Source organism: Anopheles coustani, chromosome 2, assembly GCF_943734705.1.
Source record: "Anopheles coustani chromosome 2, idAnoCousDA_361_x.2, whole genome shotgun sequence".
Classification (NCBI taxonomy): Eukaryota; Metazoa; Arthropoda; class Insecta; order Diptera; family Culicidae; genus Anopheles; species Anopheles coustani.
Window position 1 is genome coordinate 56,105,030 of NC_071289.1, and position 23,903 is coordinate 56,128,932.

The following is a 23,903-nucleotide window of genomic DNA, read 5'->3' on the forward strand; positions in this document are numbered from 1 at the left end:
CACACATAACAGTGAAACATGAAATACAACTTTTAAATAAAGCATAACATGAATAGCTTGCCCAGATTAAAGATTCGTATAAATTGTTTGAGAAACTTTTTATTTATTTCTTTTGATAAAATTAGTAAGATAAGCAACCCATAGTTTTGGGTATTATCTTCTTCAAATTCACAGCTGCAACTCATAATGCATTCTATAAACGATCAAAACCTGTGTGTTAAGCAAAAGGAGCTACTAACAATTTGTAGAGTTCATTTTATAACAACACCTTTAAAACTTGATTATATAATTTGGTGGAAAATGATATGATGTGCATTTTTCGGGATGGACAGTCTTTTGAAAGGCTTGAAACAAGTGAAAATTCGTTCTTTAAGAGAAGCAAATATAATAAGTTTACATTTGTACTATTTTTTTAGCAAAATAGTTTTATATATAATATACGTAGCATGAAAAAGAAAGAGAATCAGCAAAAGGTTGAACAATAAGCTATTTGGGCGTAGAAAGGAATGAGAAAGGATGAAAAATTAATAATAAATATAAACTATACATTAATCATTAAATACAATATTCAAAACATTTCAAATTAGATCACTAAGATTTTCAAAGTTGATTGACCTAAAAAAGTTTCTTGAGGTAATCAGTTTGCGTTTTATTTTTTCATTTCGGCCCTACTCTAGTAGGACTCTAGTTCTTTTAATGTTGGGTGAGACATTTGGGCAGAATGAACAACATATTTTCTCGAGTTGGCATTGAATTAAACTAGGTAATTATTGTCAAATCATACACAGTTTTATTCTTTACCATAACGACCTATATTATTAACCCATCACAGTACACCTTAGGAAACGTTTTTCTCTATCTTTAGGCTATTATCCACTAATTTATCCCTTACAATCTAACACCTAGTTTTGTCTAAATTTAGCCGCATCGTTGTTAGGTAAGGTGGATCATACTAAGATGGATCATCTTTTTGACCTCCGTTGAATGTAACTAAATGCAACTATACAGTACTAGTATGGGTATGTACAAGGAGCTTAAACTGTAGCCTATGCCTCTTAAACTTTAGCCTACCTCTAGACGCACTAGTTTTTGGTAACATTCGGTACTGCGTTCTTCGCTCGATCACGATCATAGCCTTGATGAAGTGCTGCTTGTTTCCCTCCTTCTCTTTATTTTATTTTAAGCGAACTCTTCCCGTTCACGGCAGCGGCCACGGGAGGCCAGAAAAGTCCACCGGACCGCCCAGTCCGGCATCCGCTTCCAGCAGGCTCATGATGACGGCCATGGCCGCCTCGTCATTCCCGTCAGTGCTACTTGCTTGTCCCTGAGCTACATCTGCAATGGGATGAAAGTGTTATAAAAGTATGTTATGACACCAAAGGAAACATTTCAATAGTCTCATCTTACCATGCTCCGGACTAATGATAGTGCTTGCCTGCACATGTCCGTAGCCGGGCAGAGTTCCGTTGATTCGCGGGACAACCGGAGCGGAAGAAACGGATGACGCCGTCGTTGGCACGATTGGGACGGACGAGGGTGACACGCCCGTCGAGGTAACCATACTATGCTCCCCGGAAGACATTGCATCGTTCGAGTGAGCCGCCTCAGACAAGGCCGAACTGAACGCGGAATGTAGGGCCGGCTCGTTCGGATTGGGACTGCTTTCTGGAAGGGAGAAAAACATTAACAAATTATTTGTGCTGTATTTCGTGGAAGTCTTGAATGTATGATACAATTGTCATGTTCGTTCATTTCTTTTGTTGAGTAATTTGGAAGTTTCTGTTAGTTAGTTAGCAGAACGATGAGACGACAATGCTATCGAATAAAATACAACTCAATTGTTGAAGTTTACTTGAAACTGGAGTGAAATTGTGGTTATTATATTTGACTAAAACGAATGAAACACATTAAAACTAAGAATTATTATTTAAGCTATAAAAACTAAAATGTTGGGCGTTAGGGACCGATAAATAAGGCAATTAAAAAAAAAATTTGGATAATTTTGCTCATTTGCTGTTTCATAGATGATGCATGAACGCCACTGCTGTTGATAAAAATTAAATACAAAACGAAATAACTGGATTGTTTGAGTCACATTATACGTGCTCAATGTGAGAAAAAACGATTACATTTTTGAATTATATTATTGAAAATGGTATACCAAATAAACGCAATATTGCACATATTTTGCATCCATTTTAATTAACGAGTGATTGTTTGGCGTTGAAAACAAATTACTTTTAATTTTTTACTAGTCGAAAAGAATGGTCTTAAAAATCTGAATTTTAGTAACAAATCAACAATTTGGATGTTGTGTTGATATGTTTTGTTACTGGTTATGTAATAGAATCGCTTATTTACGCTGAAGTAGTGCATATCTTCTTGCCTTTCCCTGGCGTACGTGAACAAAGGAAGTCAAGTCTTCAACTATGTAGGAGATTTACAGAAACATCACGATGATTTCGGTTTTAACAGTTGTTAGCCGTTTTCAAAATAAATATTGACAAAAATCATACCCGATGAAGAATCACCCATACGCCGCTGATGGTCCAAGACCTGCTCCGCAATCTGACGTCCGATTTTGCTTGCTTCCACGTGCGAGTTGATCATGCGCTGAATTTCGCGGCCATTCGCTGGAAAAAGGAGGTGAAAAATAGGATGTACATAAGACTACATCCGGTCCAAATGTTTTTGTTATTGTCATACAGTGATTGAAAAACTCATAGCCGACTCCGGGTTGCCCCGGAGCCCCCGCCGGTCGTCCTTCTTTCGTGCCGTCCAGTTCCGACGCCGTCAGTCCTGCACTTCCGTAACCGCCGTTCCGCACCGTACCGTCGCCGAACTCCGACAGGATCACGTTGTTCTTCGCGATCAGGTACTCGATCTCCTTCGTCCAGGGGTTGCGGAACGACTTCCACTCGCTCTGCAGCCGCACGAAGCCGGCCTCCTTCGTGCGCAGCCGGTACACCGACGTGGTGACACACTGCGTGCTTTGAAGTGCGGCCTTATGCAGTTCCGCCAGCGCCGGAATGTCCTCGTGGTGGTAGTACTCGTACATGCTCGTCCCGAGCAGCTCCTGCGGCAGAAAACCAAGCACCAGCGTGGCCCGCTGGTCCACAAACAGGAACTTGCCGTCCATGGCGTGACGCGAGATGAACTGCACGTTTCGCAGGTTCGGAATGTTACTACGTAGTCCCAGTGTCTTTCCTACGCCATTACTGTTACTGGCCCCCGTCGACGCACCACCACTCCCACCCCCTCCACTACCACCAGGGCCGGAAGCAGTGGTTCCGTTGCCGGACGCCGAACGTACTCCTCCGTTACTGCCTCCAACGCCGTTACTGTGCGCCAGGGCGCCCTGGGACGCCAAGCTGCTGAGGTTGGGTTGGACTCGCCCGACCGCCACTAGGCACGACAGATTGCATGATTCTCCCTCGCCGTCCGTTTCGTTCTCTTCCAGCCCGATCTTGGCCGGGGCCCACGACTTCAGGTATCCGGTGCACTGTATCACGGAATATTTCTTATCTAAAACAGGTGAAACATTTAAAATTCACCCTATTCGTATCTTCTTCCCTCCGTCTCTGTATTCTCACAAATTTCTACTCACCGGAGTTGACCTGTTTTTTGCGTCGATGACAGACGGTGGAGGCGCTTGCAACACTACTCGTCTGTTCCGCTTCCTCTTTAATCTGGACGCTCGCCTTGCACTTCATGCGACAGAAGAATGAGCGTCGAGCGCCGGGACAAAGCCGCGTGGCTCCCTGCGGAACATCCGTTTTGACCGGCAGCATGGCTAGAAATATGACAAAAGTAGCATTCGACGTGAATACATTTTTAATAATGAAACAAAAACTTCTACTACATACAAGTTCCATTTTGTTTTATATGCTCTTGATCAATTAAATTCAATTAGAGTATAATATTTAATGCGTGCTCTATGTAAATTATGCATAGCTCATTAAGCCTGCTGCCAGGGGAATTCACGGGATATTTCTCTAGTTGTTTTATTAACTTAACCTTTTGATTACAACATTGGTTTTCACTCCTTTTTTTGTTTTCTTTGATGAACATAATAATGTTTTCCACTTCGTCATAGAAATTAATTTCATTTTCGATTTTGTTTACTTTTGTAACTTTCTAAACTGAAAATGAAAATCCTTCATCATTTAAGTTCTACTTTTTCTATCCGAATCATGATGTACATTAGATGTTGGATGTACATTGTTATATCAAGGATGTATATTCTTATAACGCGTTGGTCGTGCCATTTTTAAATGGCTATTTATGCTGCTTTTAAATACCTCTTTTTTTTAATCATGATTTATATGATTTATATGATTTACCAACTATTTTGATATAGATCATTTAATGTTTTGATTTACTCTTTAAACACATTTTTTCTCATAAAAGCTTGGTGAGCACAATTTAAACCCCCGATTTTCCACACACATTGTTCAGGTCTTTGAAAGTAATTTAATTAGTTTTTTTTTATTGTTGCAGTACTTACTTTTCGCATCGATCAATCGTTCCCTTGGGGCCAAATCGGACGAAGACAGTTGTTCCTTTACCTTGGCAACATCTTTCGGGTGAAGAATATCAAACCAACTCTGCCCAAGCAAATCCCCCTGCGGATCGGGACGGAACATGAAACCGAGTTCGATCACTTATGGCCTTATCACACTGGTCACCAATGGTGGCTTGGCGAAGGCACTGGACTGTCACCAGCGGCCCCCTCGTTTGACAGTCCAGTGCTTTTTCCATGCCACCATTGGTGACCAGTGTGATAAGGCCATCAAAGCGGCACGGAATAAACCCACGTACCTGAGAGTAGTTTAGAATGTGCGACACGGATTCCGACACGTACAAAATTCGGCCTCGATCACATCCGACCACAAACAGGAAGCCCTCGGCCGCCTGTAGGATCAGCATCTTCAGCTCCTGATCGGACAGGAAGGCCGGCTTGTAGTGACCCTCGGTGTACGAATGTACCGCCCCCCGGATCGTCTTGAGGTGCTGTACGGCCATCCGCAGCACGGTCAGTTTGTCTAGCTTGCGTGACATCGCATGGCACATTGGTATCATAGCGGATAGCTCCGTGATGTAGGTGTTCATTTTATCCCGCCGACGTTTCTCGATTTCGCTATGGTTTTGTCTAAAGAACGGAGAACGAAGAAATGACATGAATCAAGGAATTTGCACCCGTATTTTCATGCCACAATTTCACTTACTTTTTGCTCTCGTCGGCCGTCCTGACAGACTTCGAGTCGTCGCAGGTGTCATCTTCGATATCGCTAGTATCACTAGCACAGATAGAAAAATTAAAAAAGTAACATAAAACGAAATTAAAAAACACACATACAAACCCCTTTTAGACAACATATGTAGTGACAAATATAAACTCGAAGTAGAAAATTAAAAATGGAAATTAAATTTTCTAACCAATTGCAATTTTGAAATAACTCTAATTTGAAAAAGAAAGCACCATTTTTAAGAAACAAGTTTCAAATATTTTCCAAGTAAATCAAAATGCTACAAGTATTGTAAAATGCGGATAAAAAACATTACTTTACTAACAGTAATGTAAAATGCAGAAAAAAAAATTCCCCTGATTATTAAACAGTGCCAAGTTTTTAAGTATCCAGTACGAGAATCTTCAGAATCTAGTAAAAAAATCATTTTAGTTAAATACCATTTTCTTTTTTAAAATTTCCATAGCTTTTATATGGTTTAATTCGAGAGATTAAGAAAGAGATTAAAAAAAGATTACGACAATCTACACTAACCATAAGAAACTTGAGATCGCTATTTTTGGTCACCGGAACGTCAAAATTATTACATGCCACGCGCAAGTAAACCATATAGCTATATAATGCTTAGTTTTCAAATACATTGACGGCATAAAAAGGCCTGACAACGTTTCAATAACCCTCTTCAAACCTTTCTTCGTTCTTTTACGGTCGTAGTAGAGGTATCAAATTATTGGTTGACGAGGGATCAGACAATTGAAAACCATGTCATTTCATGTCACGTTCTTACGTAAATCATTAAAATCAAAAGCTCTTACACAACACAATACTTAATGATGACGAAAACGATCCCCGAAAAGATTTAAAAAAATCCCTTTTAAGAAATCAACTGTGTACTAAAAATATAGATACCTTTGAACACTCTCTTCGTTTTATTTCGTTTAACCCCCCAGGGTTGGTTATTTCGACAAAACGAGAAAACCATTCGACTGTACGATAACTCACGACAAATTTTCCAACCATAAGCTAGACGACATAGCACTTCCCGATTGGGTGGCAAGATTTACCATCACGAGATTCGTAGTGCCGAGGTAACGCCGGTTGTAACACATCGCACGACCTCGACGAAAGAATCCTTACCAATGCTCGCGGGCACGCCATAAATTACAATTACGTCAGCAGCAGAAAACGCGCGAAATAAAACAAAACAACAACTAACGAAAAAACAAAGGTGAGCTGCCAATGTTTTCCCTTCCTCTACACCAGCTACCACAAGTCCTTTCGTTCTAGGAAACATCGCATAGGATGGCTTCACTCCTTACGGCACCTCTGCAACACCCAAGGGTTGAAACATTCAACCAAGAAAGCGCCAGTAAACTTCCACCCAAGAACGGAAGCCTTTACATAATCATTAACCTAGCGTTAACCACCTTCGTTACCCTCGAGCAATGGGACAAATGTTACCAAGTGGCTGGAGAAAACCGGTGCTTAAAAACTGAATTCACAATTCAGTGATTGAGTAATGCGTCCATTTCATCCAATCTCTACCCGTCGCTAAGGCGAACGGGTGGAAAAAGTATTTCCACTCCTACCCATCCTTCCTTAGGTGGGTGTATTTTTCTTCAACCCTTTTCAAATCATTTACGGTGGCCGCTACCCCACGAACAATAACATCAAACGACACCAAGGCGCTACAGGGCAAGGACATTCTGATCGAGAGCGGCCAGTTTTGCCAGAGAAGCAACTTCTTTCAAACACCCGGGTTCTTTGGCTTGCGTTTCTTCGTGGTTGAAAACTTACCAGCACAGAAAGTTACTACTCGACTAGCCTTTACGAGGCTAGAGGCAGTCGTAGGATTTCCTCAATGCCCTTTTGTCTGATACGAAAGTTTAGGAAATTACATTCAACACCACATCCAGTGATGGCGACGAATGACGTAGGTTGCGTACTTACACAACCCCAAGCGACATTACCCTTTTGACAGTGTTACTAGGTGGTCACCTGCCTGCCTAAGATTACACTTACTTGAAGGAAAACTTTCGCTTCCGTTGCCCACCCGACGGGACATGCTGGTGGCCATGGTGGGAGTGACTGTGTTCGGTGGGGAGGTGCAGATGGTGACTGCCACTTCCGGCCGTCGAGAGGGCGCTCAGGTTGCTCACCGCGGACATTGTGCCGGTAAGCGAGGACTCCAGCGCAAGGGACGCATCCGCTCCACCACCAGTCAGGTGCTCGATGGGCGTTGTGCTGGCACTGCAGAAGAAGAGAAGGGTGGGGATGGTTAGTGTTTTTATCAGACGACTAAACTCCAACCTCAAGGTTGGAAGATCATGAAAAGATCATCTTTATTCATTAAAGCGAGTGGTAAATTTAAAGTCGAGCAATAGCGACTGATCATTTTACATAGTATAAGGATAAAGAGGATTCAAATTTTAATTTCGGTTTGTATTATACCAGCTCCAAGGTAAGGAATACCTTATGCTCTAAGTTATTATGAATAAAAAGTATATTTTCAAAATTATGCCCATTGTTTGATCACATAAATTGTACTTGTCAGTCTGAAAGCATGCATTATAATATCGAATCAAAGAAGGATTGAGGATAATGACTGAGAGAAATACTGAAAAAGTAATTCTTACAACGTTATGGCAGTCTTGTCCATCCATTAAGAGTATATCACGCACCAGGATAGTTAGGTCTCTTGTTAACCACCGCCAACGATCAAGATTAATTAGTTATTTATTAAGTAACTTCAACTGTTTTTTTTTACTTTCAAGCCTAATTGATCATTTCAGTTCATAAAATTTGATTTTACATTTAAATGATACAATCTATTTACAGACACAATGTCGTTTACTCTAAATCTATCCTAGCCGTCCAAAATATTTTTTTTTCAAGAATGATGTCGTGACAAGGTAAATTATGGTGAATACTGAGAACAATAAACATTTTGCACTTTAAAATAAATAGTACGTAACTCAAGTATACCGTTTTTTTTATTTGGTTATCTAATTGCATATCTGAATCTAAGAGAGTGGGCTCTGAAGAAATGCATTAGGTGATAAGAAAATCATGTATAGATTTTATGATGTCAGCTCCAACGATTGAGTAATTTAAAACTAAACGTCAATCTTGTACGTCTCGAAGTATTCAAACAGCTATCACATAAGGTATCATCATAAAAAATCATTTAAAATAGTAAAAAAAAAGTATAAAAGGAAAAAAGTAAAACTGACAAATTTAAAAACTATACAATGAATATTACACTGAGATCTTCTTGTTTGTTTTCTCGAGCTAAATAGAATTATTCAATATATGTAGAATAGAATACAAAATATGTAACATAATACAATACACCATGTGAAACAAATGCCAACTGTGCCTCAACACCAATCTGAAGATTTTCAACAGGAATTTTAATCTGTGCTTTTTAATGCCTGCGATCTTTGGTGTACATTAGACGGCCCTGTATGGACTATCCAGCTACTTCGTTAACGGGTGCCCTAGGTGCATTTGCCAAGTATTGTGGCCTGACAGCTGGATTTCGAACGATGAAACACGAGCAAGCACTTTATAAACCCCAGATTTTTTCATGTAAGCACATAATTTGTTCGATATTGGGTGCAATATTCAACCTTTCGACAGGATCTAACACTAAATCCAACATAGAAATATAATTACACATATTTACTTGGAAGACGAGTGCGTGGGGCCAAGCTCGTAGAAAACGTTATGGTGGTGATAGTTTTGCAGCAAGCCGCCGGTGCTAAGGACCGGATGAGATACCGCAACGCCGGCCCCGATCGGAAGGCCCCTGTGAGGTTGCTGGTGCTGAGGGTGCGTGGACGAGGAAGCCACCGACACGCCCAGTTCCGTTAGCTGGTGCGGTTTCAGCTCGTCCAGCGTCAGAAACTCGCGCTCCTCGTCCGGGACCTGCAGGACGCGATTGTAGGGCAGATCTTGGAACGAGAAGTTCCGGGCAACCATGCTCGCTTCGCTCGAACCGTTCGATCACGCACTTGATGAATCACATCACGAGGACAAGGATCATACCGTTTCGATGAAACCACACATTTGTCAAACAACTTTTTTCAAATTTAAACTATCAGTTTGTTAGGTCATTTATGTCAGGTGCGTAAAATCTAGACAAAATATAATTGATCAAATAATTTTCAATTATGCCTATGAAGAAAGTTTGCACTGATACAAAATTACGACATGTGTTTTGACTTCGAAACAATATTTATTAAACACAATTCACAAGAACACCATCGAATCAACACAGGGCGAAAGGTTTAACATTATTGGAAAAATCCATTTTGTTGGAACGTTTATGGTAAACTATTTTGTCTAACTAATCGACCCTTTGAGCTCTAGTATTATTATGTAAGCACATTCAGAATTTTCTTTTCTCTCACTTTGCTTATTCATCAAATTACGCGGATTTTGAATCCATAGTGTGCACATAGAAACCAGAATTTAAATTAGTTAAATCATAACACATGATCATATGCAGACTGAAAGATACACAAAATCTGAGTTTTCACTATAAGGATGCAATTTAAAATTCTATTTCAAAGCACCATTATGCACTGTAGAAAATTTAAATCATCGAAAAGCCACAAAGACCAATTGCATAAGTTACACTAGTCGTTCCAACATCCGCCAAATAAGCGCCTGCGAAGGTCGATGTCACGAAGCGGAAATGCGCTTCTGGACGGGCGTGTTCTAAGTAATCGTCTTTAGCCAACCCCGCGGCCAACGACGAACTTCGCCCACAACTTAAGCGCGATAATAGTATTACCCACTGACGGATGATTTTTTCCACCGCTTCAATGGCCCTCTAATTAGATTACACAATTTCTCGGCCAAGCAGGCCGCCGCGAGTCGTCAGAGGCAACCACCGAAATAAAACTTGCACTATCACTGTCAATGACACTTGTGGATGATCACCCGAGTGTAGCGATTCTCTCGTCGTCGTCGTCGTCGAAAATACCCAGATTCACATCGTGGATGTATTCCTCGAATATTTATACATGCAAAATACCGTCGGGATGAATTCCCTCCGAACGGTAGACTTCAACGACGCTGCAGCAGCGAACTCCGATTGCGACCGGATTGGATGGGCTTTCGAGGAGCACTGTTGCGGTTTTCTCCCCGTTCCGGTGGTCGTGGTTGTGCGTACTCGAAACCACGCCACGACGCGTTTTCGATTCGTCCGCGAGGACTTCCACCGAGCGACTGGGCGGACCGAGCTCGGCCACTGTAATATTTATAAGCCGAAGGGAACCTTCACTCGTCGTAATCTGCGACGAACACGACGACGACGAGGCGATCCGAGTACCGCTGACGCAAACTCACCGGAAGCTTCGGAATCCGTGGTGGTGTTAGAATTCCAATAGTTTTGTTTTTTGTTTATAAAATAAAATCAGGACATTAGGAGAAACGAATACAACCCAGAGTGACTACGAAGGTATACCACCAGTTGCTGCTAGACTAAAATCTAATACAATTATTCGGTTTATCTGAAAATCAATGCTTAAAAATAAAGGCAAATAGAAGAATTTTTTATTTCTCTTACATTTTTCTCGCTACTGTATTATATTAAGGCAAAACAACAAATAAATAAAATTGGGTTTACGATACAGGATTCTTGATCTTCGATCATCGCTCATGTTTAATCATTGAAGATCGTTGATCATTCCACATGTTTAATGCCTTTGACTTAAGTTGAATAAATTGCTTATTCTTTCAAGTATGGGAGAAGAGGTAGAAATATAAAACAGGACAGGAAAACCAAATGAATAGCAAACGTTCCACGTTTTGACTAGGAAAAGAAACTACTAGGAAGGAAATAAAAGGCAAAGTCTTATCGACTCTCAGGCGCATGTTCAAACGAACTGTTTGTAGAAAGAGGGGCAAAGCTTTTCCGCTTCGGCACCAGTCTGTGCTGCGGAGGAAATGTCTGCGGTTCGATTACAGCACATTGACACGAGCAACAGGTAGCACAGCAAGCGGCTCAAAAAGGGGCAGGACCTTCTCGGGCTAGGATACAGGGACTGAGCAGCCACTGTAACTAGTGGAAAAGGAAATCCTACCACGTTTACTCGTGTTGCTGGCCGACTGCAGAGAATTGCTCTCATGTTTCGAAGTAACGCTTACGCAACCGGTCACCAAACCGGATCAAGCCTACTGATTTGACCGGCGGGATGCCGCTGAGGATGATGATGAACGGTAGAGTGATGTAATAATCTGCACCACAAGCGCCTTTCCTCTAGATCTGTTTTTTCCCGCCTGGCCTTACCTGCTTTCGAGTTCTTTTTGTGCCTCCTCCCTGAAATCCGTCCCTCTGCTGGCGCTTACTCCTAAGGACTCATTCGGGACACCGGTGGGAAACTACGGATGAATCGTGGGAGGAATGCGAGACATTGCAATTGACAGCTGAATGTCGGTTGCAAGATTATAGGGATTCGTCACTGGTGTACTTGTGTGTGTGTGTGTGTTTGTGGCTTTGTATGTATTTTTAATCGAAAAACAAAACTGCCACAGGAGCTGGAACAAAGTTGAGCAATAGGTTTACAATTGAAAATGTAACGAACGAACGAACATCGATAAATTTAACAATTGAACATTCTGTTGCATGGAACACTGTCCAATAAGCTTTTGTTGTGTTGGTTGTGATAATAGGAGGGATGTATAATTTATGAACAGTTAGTTTGAAAAATTAATTATAAAAGAAAATTAAAATTTTTTGCGACCCAATAGAATCAAGTTGAACTCAAGCATTCAGTACACACTAAATTATATTTTTATTTATATCACTGATAGAAAATATTAATTTTAAATATTTCTAGAACCTGTGCAAATGCGTATTGCATAACTAAACAATAAAAGATAAGTAAACCCGATGCTGCGAATGCAATCTTTTATTGCAATACCTTTTAATTTGACACTTCTGTTGAAAATGACAATCATTGCAAAAACAAAAATGGTTTACCTGAAGATAATATTATTTAATCATAGATGATAGTGGCTGCTAATTTTAAACTAATGAGAGCATCAATTGGGCTACAAGAAGGGCGAACAATAATAAGCAATTTTTTGCTGAATTTTTAGCAAATAAACTGATTAAAGACTGAATAAACACGTCTATAAAAAGAAAAATTGTAACAACCATCAATATGAATCGGGCATGGGTTTAAAGGGTATTCTGTTAACGCGCAAATATTCGTCATACCCATCTCGATGTAAAACAAACAATTTAATCTGTTTGATCGCAACATCAACGATGACCCTACCGATGCTGATACGATTAACGCCGTCCCGGCCCAGACTACCCTCGCTCGTACCACTTGGGCTGGAACTGCCGGAATGGCGATTACCAACCCCTCCCAAGTCTTACGCTGTCGACTTCGTTGACCATTATTTTGGAATTAAAATCAACCGAAACGCGACTTCGAACAACATCGGACTACCGTTTGGCAATTCCGATTAGGAAATGCGAGCCGATTCTGACCGAGTCGGTGATGTTTAATGGATGTCCGGAACCGGGAGAAGCAGAGCGAACTGATGCTAATCCGTCGTGTGGAAATCTCGCTGACCGGTCGTTAAACCGACGGATGACGGAGAAGACGCTTGATATTGTTTTCTAATGACGACCGAGACATAGGTGTGGCCCGCGAAATCAACCATTAAAATTAATACAAAATGGAAACCCCCTTCCTAAAAGTAAATACCAGTTCACTGGACCAGAGAGTATGGTAAATGAATCAACTAAATTTCAAGACACGCCGCGTCGTCGTAGGGACTAATGTCTTTCTAGATAAATCAAAATGTATACGTCAGCATCGAGAAGCGATAGGGAAATAAAAAAACATACAATACAACGCGGTAGGTTAACTACATTCGATAGGTGCGACAGGGTTTCAGGTTTCGGCCAGAAATTACGTCTTACCTATTTTCCACCCATTGCAGCAACCGGAACTGCTACTTCAGGAGTACTAATTAGGAATTACGGGATTGACACCAAAGATTATTTTTCGTTTCAATTATCTCACAATGGTGAACGGTATTGCGATGTCCAATATAATTGATGAACCATCTCTGAAAAAATGTTTGTCGTAGCCAATAAGAATAATAAAACAAATTAAGTTATATCAATATATTTTAATGTATTTTCAAGCACATTTTACATGTCACGAAACAAATGGAATAGTTTAAAGACAATATTTGGTTATTTTTAGCAACTCTCTGTTGTAGATGGAATACAAATGTGTATGGAAGAATACTTTTACCGATTGGTTTGAAACAATCCAAAATTTAAATAATAACACATTTATTGTGAATAGAACCCCAGATTGGTATCATTGAATAGCATGTCAAATATTTGTCAAAAACAGGCACTTTCCTCCAAAACAGAATAGACGAAAGGGATAAAATCTTACAAACAGCTGTTCAGGTTTTTTTTTCTGTAAATCGATCACGAACAGGATTGCATTCATTCCAGTTTCGCTACAATTCAAACCTTTTCTTGTCAGGCAGCCCGTGAAGGAGGGAGGGAGGAGGGGACGGATGAAGAAACGTCCCACTGCTTTATTGTAGTTCTTTTCCCGCTGGAAGTTTTTCACAGTTCCCACCGGGAGCCTGCCTTTCCGAGGGATGGAATTGAGGAGCAGACCGACTACAACAGGTAGCTCCAGTTTCACCCTTCTGAAACAGAAGGTAGAAAAAAAGTTACATAACACGCTCCGTAAGGATTCCGTTACCCTCGGCATCCTTTGGCACAAAACTGTACGCAGGAATCATGTTCCCTCTGTTTCCACCGTGCCCACTGGAGGATGTTAATTTATTTGTTTTCCTCTCGAACGACCTCTCCATGGAGTTTGGGAAAGCCAGCAAATTATTACTGAATGCTGCTGAACTAAAGAAACAGAATGAAGGATGTAAATAATGAACCTACTAGTTCACTATTGCGATGCTAACGATGTACCCGATGTTAGGGTAACTGTCTGTTTGAAAATGTATATTGGTCCCTTCACAACTGTAACTACCACCAGTAATTGCTGACGAGAATGGAAAAAAAACTTGTGACTTTTTCGTCTTCATGTTTGTTACACGAATAATTGGCTCAACAGGTGCATTCGGTCGTGTTACAAAGACGATCGACTTTCTTGACTTGACTCGAACTGATACGAATAGAAAAGCATCAGGTGCTGGAAAATGGTGTGAGATTGTTCATAGAATGCAATTTTTCCATTTCAGTTGGCTTGTAGCAGCTGCTTTATAATGCATTGTAAAACATACGAAAAGTAATGGTACAGAATAACGCTTTAAGCATAGTTTCTAGTTGGACAGGAAACCTAACATTGTATCAATAATTTTTCTCATTTATTTTTTTGTGTGTGTCATTCTGTTTTCAAATAATAACTTCTTATCTAAAATAACAAACTTCAATTCAGAACATCAACATACATCAAGCATTCTAATTAACATTATTTACAAGATAGAACCGACAAATGATCGAAATGTGTTCATTTTATCTTAGATCCTAATGACCGGGAAATATTACGGTGTTAAACTACAAAATGTACAATTTTTCTTATTGTTCATTCCATTAAAATAATCGACAATCCAATTTTATAAACAGTTCTCTTTTGACTCGTTCAAACATTCCCGAATGTCGTGATTCCTTTCAATTATGCACTACGAGTGTTGGAAATAATAAAACAAAAACTTGTATTTTTTTCGCCTCCTGTTTTTCCCACGAATAATTGGCTCAATACATACACTCGGAGATAATCGAATATAAATATGCTTTTCAAATTGAAAATACTTGTAACAAACACTATAACTCCTGTATGATCAAACTTAACGATCTGCATTTACGCGATCTACCCAAACTAAACCGCCCTCCCATACGGCCACTGACCGTGGCCTTTCGGGGACAAGTTCAAAGTTAAGGTCCCGACGTTCACTACACCGTTCGGGGCGTTTTAATAAACTGTACATACTAGTGCCCAAAGCGGGAGGTCTTCAAAGTGCAACGGTGCATTAGTCCCGGAAACATTCCGTTGTGCAGTGTGTGTTGGTATGTGCGGTTAGATGATTTATAGGTATCATCGTTACTGGACGATTTTATGACAACAACCACAACAACAACGACGACGACCGCAAAACGTCCACTATTACGTGATCGTTTTGTGCGAGAAACTGTAAGGTAGGTGAGGGTTAAGCGATGGGTGGATCAGCGAGAGGGAGGCGCGCACGCTTTGTTTACAGTTTGCATTTGTTTGTATACAAACAATTCGCCACACTTTTATGAGCAGCGGACAGGAATCCGATAACTAGATAGGGAAAAAAAGCAAGCAAACACGCACACACAACCGCGCCACGAAGCTCGCGAGAACTGCATTACAGCATACCAGATGCACTTCCAGCCAGGCGAAATCAAATAAGCGAGTAACGCGTAACGCCTGCCTGCCATGCGCTCGCTTCACCTGCCGTGCATTCCGTTCCACCGACCGGGCGTCTCCATCGGCGCTGGAAATGTACTCCCCGCGATGCAAAGAACAACAACGAATGGCGCACTCGAGCGAATAAGAAGCCGAAGCCTGCCGCCAACTAGCGTCCTTCGCCCAGGGGCACTGATAATACGCCGCACGCGAACATCTTTTTGCGCGGTGCGAATACTGGAGGCAACTTGTTGATGAATCGTAGGAAAACAACGACCACGACTACTTGTAGAGGAGCTACTACTTCTGCTACTAACATCACCACTACTATTTCCTCATTCTCTAACACTACTAACTGTTCTAATGGCACCGCTACCACACAGACCCATATTTGTGGACTAATTGATTTGATTCCATTGCGGGCGATTGTGTAATAAGTTTTATGGGCTTTACACTTCATCGGTGTTCCTCTTTTTCTCGCTCACTCTCTCTCTATCTGTTTTTCTCTGTTCCTCTTTTGTGACTTTTTGCTGTAAAAGTGTGTTTGTTGCACTCTCCAAGTGCTTGAAAAAAATATTCCTACGTGGCAGCTTTGCACTAACCAAGCTGGAAAGTGGACAAAATTTATTATTCTCTTCAATCAATAGGCAATTTGTGTTTAAAAATCGTACAATTTTAGCGAGAATCAATTTATTTTATTTTCATTTAAAAAAAAAGTTTCCGTTTATGATAAACCCAATTTAATTCAAATTCAAAATGGCTTAATATTAACAGAAGAGAAGTTAAGAACACGTTTGTTATAGAATTGTAAAATTCAGATTCAGATTCATGATTCTGAATGATTCTTTGCGGTTTAGACATTCATGAATCTTTCGATGAGAGATTCATGAATTCCAAAGAAACATGGAACTGATGAAAAGTGATGAGCTTAAAATGGGTTAAGGGTTTCCCATTTTTGGTCGCATGATCCAAGCCTATGGAGGAATCGTGGAGATTTATGACAGATCCATGAAAGATTCATGACGATTCATTAAGGTTTGAAGATTCGAAGGTAAAAAAATCATATGAAAGAATCTAGCCAAAAGATTCTTTAAGCATAACACTAGCTTATTGTAGTACTTTTTCCCCCCTGTTTCAAACATTCACGTTAAAGCACTTTTGCATTTCTCGTCTCATAGACCCTGAAGAAATTTTACTTATAACATTCTTTTATAGAACAAAACAAACAACAACCACAAAGCTCAACTGTCCGCGAGGAAATGCACTAAAAATGTAAATCCCAGCTGGGTGATGATGCAAACTGAGTTAATATTCATGAAACCGGAATTGATCACCCCGTCGGGGATGATTAAATAATTTTCCATGCAAATCGGGCCAGCCGCTGCTAACTGGCGCGATCCTTCCGCGTGGACCGTAGGAAGGGAACGATGAGTTCCTCTCCAAAAGCTCGCACGGATAAACCAACGATCGAATGCGGGCTGCACCATTAATAGACCATCGTACGCAGCGTCTCGTAGCCCCGTTTGTAAATCAGAACGCCATTGCATAACACGGTGTATCGTGTTCGTACGTCATGAGAACCTTTAGTTAGTCGTGGCTGACAAAGTTCGTTACGAGATGCTGGACACACTTACCTATAAGGGCCGTAGAATAGGTTGAAATGCTTTTTCTGATTCTTACTATCGAATCAAATTGTTGAAAGTTGTTTTGTTGAATAATTTCATCCCTACTAACGAAAACACCAACTTCTGAGTCACAACGAATTGTCGCTTGATGTAACAACACGACGAGCGTTTACTCTGCAGCTCCTGTAGAATAATTGCGTGTCACCTCTCGCTCGATGGGGAAACAAGCTTAATCTTCCACTGCTGTTAGGTTTTGTCGATGCAAAATTTATCACGCAAAGGATGGTAGTTAACCTGAAATTATTATTCATTTCACCATCCAACGGTGAATTCGTTGAAAACAATTCATTTCACTTCACACGAGACTACGAGATGAGAAACATTCCAAACAAAAACAAACTTTTTCTTGCACTACGGACACAAGACAAGTTGGAAAAATAATGCTGTTTTTCTTTCAGCCTATTTATCATGAGATAACCGTTGCTAGTCGATAATCGACAGGCTGTTTTGCAAATCCACTCAACCCATTGGATGGGCGTACACTTTTCTTCACCAACTTTTACTTTTTTTACACCAACTTATAACTATTTCTTCATATTTTGTATAATTGAACGTTGGAAAAAAAATCTTAGCAAAAAAACATACTCTATCTCGCGATTCTAGTGAAACTGCGTCACTTATTATTTATGCGACTAATCAACGATGAAGCGAACTCTAGAACTGAAAAAGGTGTGTCGAGTAGTTCCTTTCTAATCATAGCCGTTTTTTTATTTTATACATTTATTGTTTATGTCGTTTCACTTTACACGCCAATAAAACCGAGCCACAGTTGGTCAGTTAGTAATTCTAAACCGCTTGTTATCGTCAGCAGTTTGCATCCATTCATACAGGGAACGCCACATCTCTGCAATGGAATGTGCAGAGTTTCAAGTTCAAGTTTACCGAATGCCAAGGTGCCGCGACATGCGTGTCACGCGAGAAGGTGGTCGGATTTGTAGGTTAATGTCAAGCGCACAACACACGCCTCGACGTTTCGAGCTTTTCACCAACGCAGCACTTATTGCAATTTTCACCCTTTACCGGATAGATAGAAAACGGCCCATCGTAGTCGGATTATTTAGCGCCATCAGGTGACATCGGATGACGACAGAAACGGCACCCACATCCGCGTACACGATCAGTGGTATTGTGGTGTCCACAGCCCGCGACCGACGACGAGGCAATCAACCGACATCAAAACACGGCCAACGAAGCGAGTTTCGCGCGGAAACTAAACTGCCGCTTTTATCAGTCCTAAGCCAACGGACCAGCCCTAGAGAAACACTATCAACGGCAAACTGCACTCGAGAACCAGCCTCTCTATCTGTGTGTTCGTTACGATCACGCTGGGAGTGTGGGGTTCAATGAGTCTAACCAGGCGGATTTCACTAAACACCCACAGGCAAGGGAAAATTATTGATCCATTCAATTATCATGGACTATAGAGGTAATTCTAAATAGTAAAATAAAACTAGCGAGATATATGCACGAAGCGTCAATCCAAAGCCACATCAGGTCGGAATGAGAAAAATAGTCGGAATAGCAGAAATATGTATACATATTGTTGAGAAGGTTTTTAACGTAAACCGATCATCAACACAACAACAGCACGTTCACGAGATACGGAACAGTTGCACGTGGCAGTCGGGTTTTAAATTATAAAATAACGCGACGTTTTCTTTGCCATGTAATAGAAACACATTCTGAGGAAAGGAACTAACACTTTCCATAGCTTATGCTTTGTAGCACATTTTACGTATTGTAAGAGTGTTGTTGAGTTTTTAAAAATTTCAAAGTAGTACTAATAACATTATTGTCTTCTTCTTGGCGCAACGAACAGCTTGGTCATGCCTGCCCGTTAAGGGCTTACTAGAATTTTTCAAACGTTATCAACTGATAGAGTCTATAACGCCTCAGTCTCTCGATCGTGAATAGGCTGAATTGTAATTGCTCGAGCTTAGACAACTAGTAGTACATTGAATTTTTTTATGTATGCCAGTCATCTTTCTACGACTACTATCAAATCAAACAAGCTCTACCCGTCGTAGTCGTCGATCTCGCGCTTGTCCAGTATGGCGCATGGTAGGCACACTGCACTCCTCCTATCCGTTCCCCATGAAACGTTAACTATCGCCGAAGGTCGCACACACTTACTCTGCGGCTTGGCTCGGTAGTCACGGTCATCACCGTCAACGTCATCTCGACATGCATTAGGTGCAACGGGACAGCCTTCAACTTCAAAAACACCCATAGCGCATCCCAGCAAGCTCTCGGGATGAAATGGGGAATCGTAGGAAACAGAAACAGACACTGACGTTTCCTCAAAAATATTAGCCGGTGTTCGAGATGTTGAAAAATTTATCTTCATGTTTCAATTGTGATCAGATCTAATTCCGACCTCGAATGACTTAGTTTGTAACCACAAAATAGCCCACAATCTCATGCAACACCACAACCGCAAACGCTTTACGTTTAGCGGGTTTCCGTAAACATGTCATAGCAAACATTTACTTCCTGTTTTGATAACATTTTCATTTTCTCTCTACAATTGCATCTCGTCGTGCGATGCAGTTTTAGCGCACGCATACACTAACCCTTTCCCACCAATATTCTTCGATAGCGCCCTCGGAACACGTTCTCGCAAGGCCATATCGTTTGAATAGCCCTTGCACGTGTGCTCATAATAATGAAGGTTACGGTTAGATAAAAAAAAACACTCACATACAAATCCACTAGCATTCTACATAGATATCGTACTACAATTACATTGCAGCATTGACCAGTATGCAGCCGCTTATCATTACGGCCACTTATAAACCGTAGGATGCATCATTTGTTCATTGCCATGTGCTCCTTACGACCAATGGCAACGATGGCGGATTGGACCGTTCCCAGCAAGGGTGCTTGACCGGAATGATATAATTCCGTGGAAGCTAATGCAGATGACCTCAAATTGGCTTTAGTTTTCCATTAGCCAAGCATAACTGTTTTTAATTTAAATTTTCTATTGGAGTGGGATTGAATATCTCGTAAAACGGGCAACCAATAAGTAATTCCATTCTCAATTTAAGGTAAGATTAAGGTAAGAAATTTCTTTACCACAAGTCCACAACAATTAAAACTGCTTCATCGTTTGCTAGTGATTGATTCATAGTATTTTATTTAAATTTTCCAGGTAAAATAATTGGGTTATATTAAACACGTATTAGCTAAACTTGTAGACATGGTTTCTGCTCTTTTGCTTCCAATTTTTCGTTCGTGGTGGCGAATCCCGTTCCACCCTGTTGGGAAAAATATAATTCGCTATCAATAAAATGCATGTTATAAGCGATGGGCTAGGAAATTACCCGTTGCAGGGGAATGATATCTGCTTCGGTGAGTTTTTCATTTGTTAGAGGGTGTATCATGTCCTTCTTAATGATCTTTTCGATACACTCCATAGTGACGACATCTCCTCTGAAAGATACATAAATACACAAATATATTACCAAATGTATATTCAATATACGTTATCGTCGATATTGATCGTACGTTGGTTTCAACACCGCACATGGCACGGCGTTGTTCAGGATGTCATGTGTCACGGCGCACATGTATCGGTTTTCCTTCGCTATCAGTGACTTTTTGTCTGATGGATCCTTCACCAGCGTGAACTTCACCTCGATCAGATCCTTCGCTTTCAACGGCTTATTCGAGACGGGACAGTACACTTTACTGTCCGGTTTCTCGATACGGGATACCTTTGCAGCCGGAGCTTGCGAAGGCAACCAGAAGCTGGGAAGTTCCTTTCGCTTGCCGAGCGACACGTTAGAGATCGCTCCACTGGTGCTCGGTTGTTCGGCTGCAATAACATAAAAAGTGAATGAGAGAAACAATTCACGCCTGACCCAAACGTTCGTTGAATGTCGCTGTGGTCCATACCAATCGTGCTTGCAGTGGCAGTACTGACAATGTTCTTTTCGGTACAGATGAACTTGTGTAGTTTCTTCTGCTCTTCTGCGTTAGCTTTGGCGGCCTGATCATCCTCGTCCTGTTTTACCTGCTTCTCGTACTCCTTCATTTTGCGAGTGTATTCATTTTTCTTCGCAATGATGTATGTCAAAATAGCTTCCTTGTCGAAGAGAAAGCCATCTTTACTGCAATGGAAAGAACAATCGTGTTTATTGCCACAAGCCTATACTGCTATGCGTCGGGAACTTACGTTATGACCGGGTTTCGACAGGGCTGCAAAGTAAGCGAACAGCAGTCGAAGCTTTTCACCGAATCTTTACCGATACGGCGTGATGTCGTTCCAAAACCGGAATTCGCTGCATCTTTCTTCTTTTCGTGGTACGTATATACTGCTCCTGCGGTACAATTTCTGGCGTGGCGAGTCATTTTTCAACGATTTTTTAACAAATTTTGCGATCGGGAGCGTAAAACACAGCAGTGCTTCTAGAACTTTGTTTACAAACAGATGTCACTTCACAGCTGGCAGTGCTGCCAAATTTACTGAAATAAAATCAAATAACAATTTAGATCGTATTAGATTCCAAGGGAAGCTTCTACCTTTTTCGCCTGGTTAATCTTTACCTGTGTTACATACGCAAACGTTCAACCAACTTACCCAGGTAGCCCATACAATTTGTATGGGAGATTCTGTTTTCCTGTACTTCAGACCAAATATCTTTTTATTGAAAAGTTCATGATTATGACAATCTGTGCCATTGAAGCCCTAACTGCGGCCGATAATGCGGTAATAGCTGCCTCTTTTCGCCAAACGTAGCTATAGACATGCGATGCAATGCACTCTTTCTAGCACACCGTTTTCTCAGACATTTGGCAGGCATATTTGAATACCCCCAATGGTATGCAATGGATCGAACACTGGATAATTTTACAGTCTTTTCTCAGTTCACTCGGTACCAGTGTTCGATCAATTGCATAACTTTGGGAGTATTCCGATATGCTTGCAAATGCCTGAAGATATGCAGTGTTAGAAAAAGAGCATCGACACTGATTTTTAAAGCCACTTCTGCGGAAAAGAAGCAGCTATTACCGCATTACCCGCCGCAGTTAGGGCTTCAAAGGAAGAAGGCGCGGGCTGGATACTTTAAACGATGCTTTAATGTTTTCAAACCCTTTGTAATGGAGAGAGGAACTTTCTAAATAGCAATGTTACATAAAAAGTGGGAAAAGATAAAGTATTTAAAATGTTATCGATAAACATATAACAGGAACACCTCGTTAAACAATTTTCATCTTCATTGTTGGGAAGAAAACAAACCTGGCAAATCCGATAAAAATTGGGATGGGTTTTTTTGTATGAAGCACTAAAATATTCTTACGGGCCGGATAAAATCATTTGGTGAGCCGGATTTGGCCCGCGGGCCGCACTTTGCCGACCCCTGGAATAGACTGCTATAATCATGGCACATCTTCTCGTGTGCCGAGGCAAACGTTGTAAATGGGGGTTTGCTTTTATGAAGTTTTGTTAGTCAATAGACATTTGTAAAAAAATACACTGATTTAATTTTTCATGAAATACGTTTTTTATAAAAATTGAACATTTCTAAAAAGAATATGGTAGATAAACAAATTATAAAAAAATTGTTAAAAATTGATTTAAAAAATTGTTTTATGTACAAAAGTCATATACATAAAGATCACCATCGCATAATTCCTTCCATTATATACCCGGTTACAAAATAATAATAATAATAATGAGCAGGAAATCATAACCAACACAATTTACACCAGCATTCAGAGAAGGGTCGCCTGGAACAAAGTTACGCTAGCACACCATCTTAAACTGGTCGCGAAATATGAAGAAAGGATTCTTGAGCCTCTTAGAAGGCATACGAACGTATAAGAAAGGGGGAACTGATGCACAAACGAGCAAACATGTACTGCTACCATGTGCTTTTGTGCCATTGCCAGACAATTTCTTTTATTATGCTTTTGCTTTTGTTTGCGAAGCGTTATGCTAGGCGCTTCATCAAATCCTTTTCCATTGTCCATATGATGGCATAGAAAATGCTAAAATTTCTTATTTCTAAATTAATTTTCTTCTGGTCTTTTCACTTCTAAAAAATTTTCTATCAAAAATCCACGTTCAAACGGAAGCTAACCATCAAACCTCCATATAAATCTCAACATTCCAATCCAAAATCTCCAACCATGGGAAAAAAGAGAGTCTTAATAGAAAGAAAAATCCGTCTCCTCATATCAGTCTCATGCTGGATGGCCACTCTTGTCCAGACGGAGAAGAAATAGATGCTTCCGATTTAAATTGAACAACAAAAGCCTGCTCAAATGATAAGAAATGCTCACGACTTGGACCAAGATTGCCCACCGTTTGCACCGCTGCCAAAAAAGAAAAAAAAAAATGCTACAGATTTAATCGGTCAGCATAACTCATTCAACCTTAGTCAATTACCGTTTCCTCCGAGATGATGGACAGATTCAGTCGGAGATGCGGAATACTTCCACCGGCGGGACATTTAACCACGCAAAAAAAAATGTTCGCCGTTGTGAATGAAGAAGTTTTCGCTCTAGAGCAA

The 23,903-nt window shown here is 40.7% G+C and overlaps 2 protein-coding genes across 2 annotated transcripts; both read right to left on the minus strand.

The window, feature by feature from the left end:
- Positions 1 to 764: 764 nt before the first annotated feature.
- Positions 765 to 9,233, minus strand: LOC131264676 (basic helix-loop-helix ARNT-like protein 1). The gene is made up of 11 exons (XM_058266947.1): positions 8,938 to 9,233; positions 7,272 to 7,499; positions 5,229 to 5,300; positions 4,822 to 5,152; positions 4,508 to 4,625; positions 3,608 to 3,793; positions 3,348 to 3,525; positions 2,707 to 3,185; positions 2,517 to 2,633; positions 1,408 to 1,665; positions 765 to 1,335 (listed from the first exon to the last, which is right to left on the minus strand). Exons 1-11 carry the CDS (start codon positions 9,231 to 9,233, stop codon positions 1,199 to 1,201), a joined length of 2,400 nt encoding a protein of 799 aa, XP_058122930.1. The 3' UTR covers positions 765 to 1,198.
- An 11,270-nt stretch (positions 9,234 to 20,503) lies between these two features.
- On the minus strand, positions 20,504 to 21,789 carry LOC131267020 (nitric oxide synthase-interacting protein homolog). The gene is made up of 5 exons (XM_058269763.1): positions 21,563 to 21,789; positions 21,283 to 21,497; positions 20,893 to 21,202; positions 20,709 to 20,817; positions 20,504 to 20,642 (listed from the first exon to the last, which is right to left on the minus strand). Exons 1-5 carry the CDS (start codon positions 21,736 to 21,738, stop codon positions 20,571 to 20,573), a joined length of 882 nt encoding a protein of 293 aa, XP_058125746.1. The 5' UTR covers positions 21,739 to 21,789; the 3' UTR covers positions 20,504 to 20,570.
- Positions 21,790 to 23,903: the final 2,114 nt, after the last annotated feature.

What these genes read in the sequence shown, in the direction of transcription:
- LOC131264676 (XM_058266947.1), bottom strand. Translation starts at nt 9,233, where the DNA reads ATGGTTGCCCGGAACTTCTCGTTCCAAGATCTGCCCTACAATCGCGTC. An exon ending in ACGGCCGACGAGAGCAAAAA is followed by an intron (nt 5,153 to 5,228) that starts GTAAGTGAAATT and finishes TCCGTTCTTTAG; the next exon opens with ACAAAACCATAGCGAAATCG. An exon ending in ACGATTGATCGATGCGAAAA is followed by an intron (nt 3,794 to 4,507) that starts GTAAGTACTGCA and finishes TCATATTTCTAG; the next exon opens with CCATGCTGCCGGTCAAAACG.
- LOC131267020 (XM_058269763.1), bottom strand. Translation starts at nt 21,738, where the DNA reads ATGACTCGCCACGCCAGAAATTGTACCGCAGGAGCAGTATATACGTAC. An exon ending in TGTCGAAACCCGGTCATAAC is followed by an intron (nt 21,498 to 21,562) that starts GTAAGTTCCCGA and finishes TTTCCATTGCAG; the next exon opens with TAAAGATGGCTTTCTCTTCG. An exon ending in TGCCACTGCAAGCACGATTG is followed by an intron (nt 21,203 to 21,282) that starts GTATGGACCACA and finishes ATGTTATTGCAG; the next exon opens with CCGAACAACCGAGCACCAGT.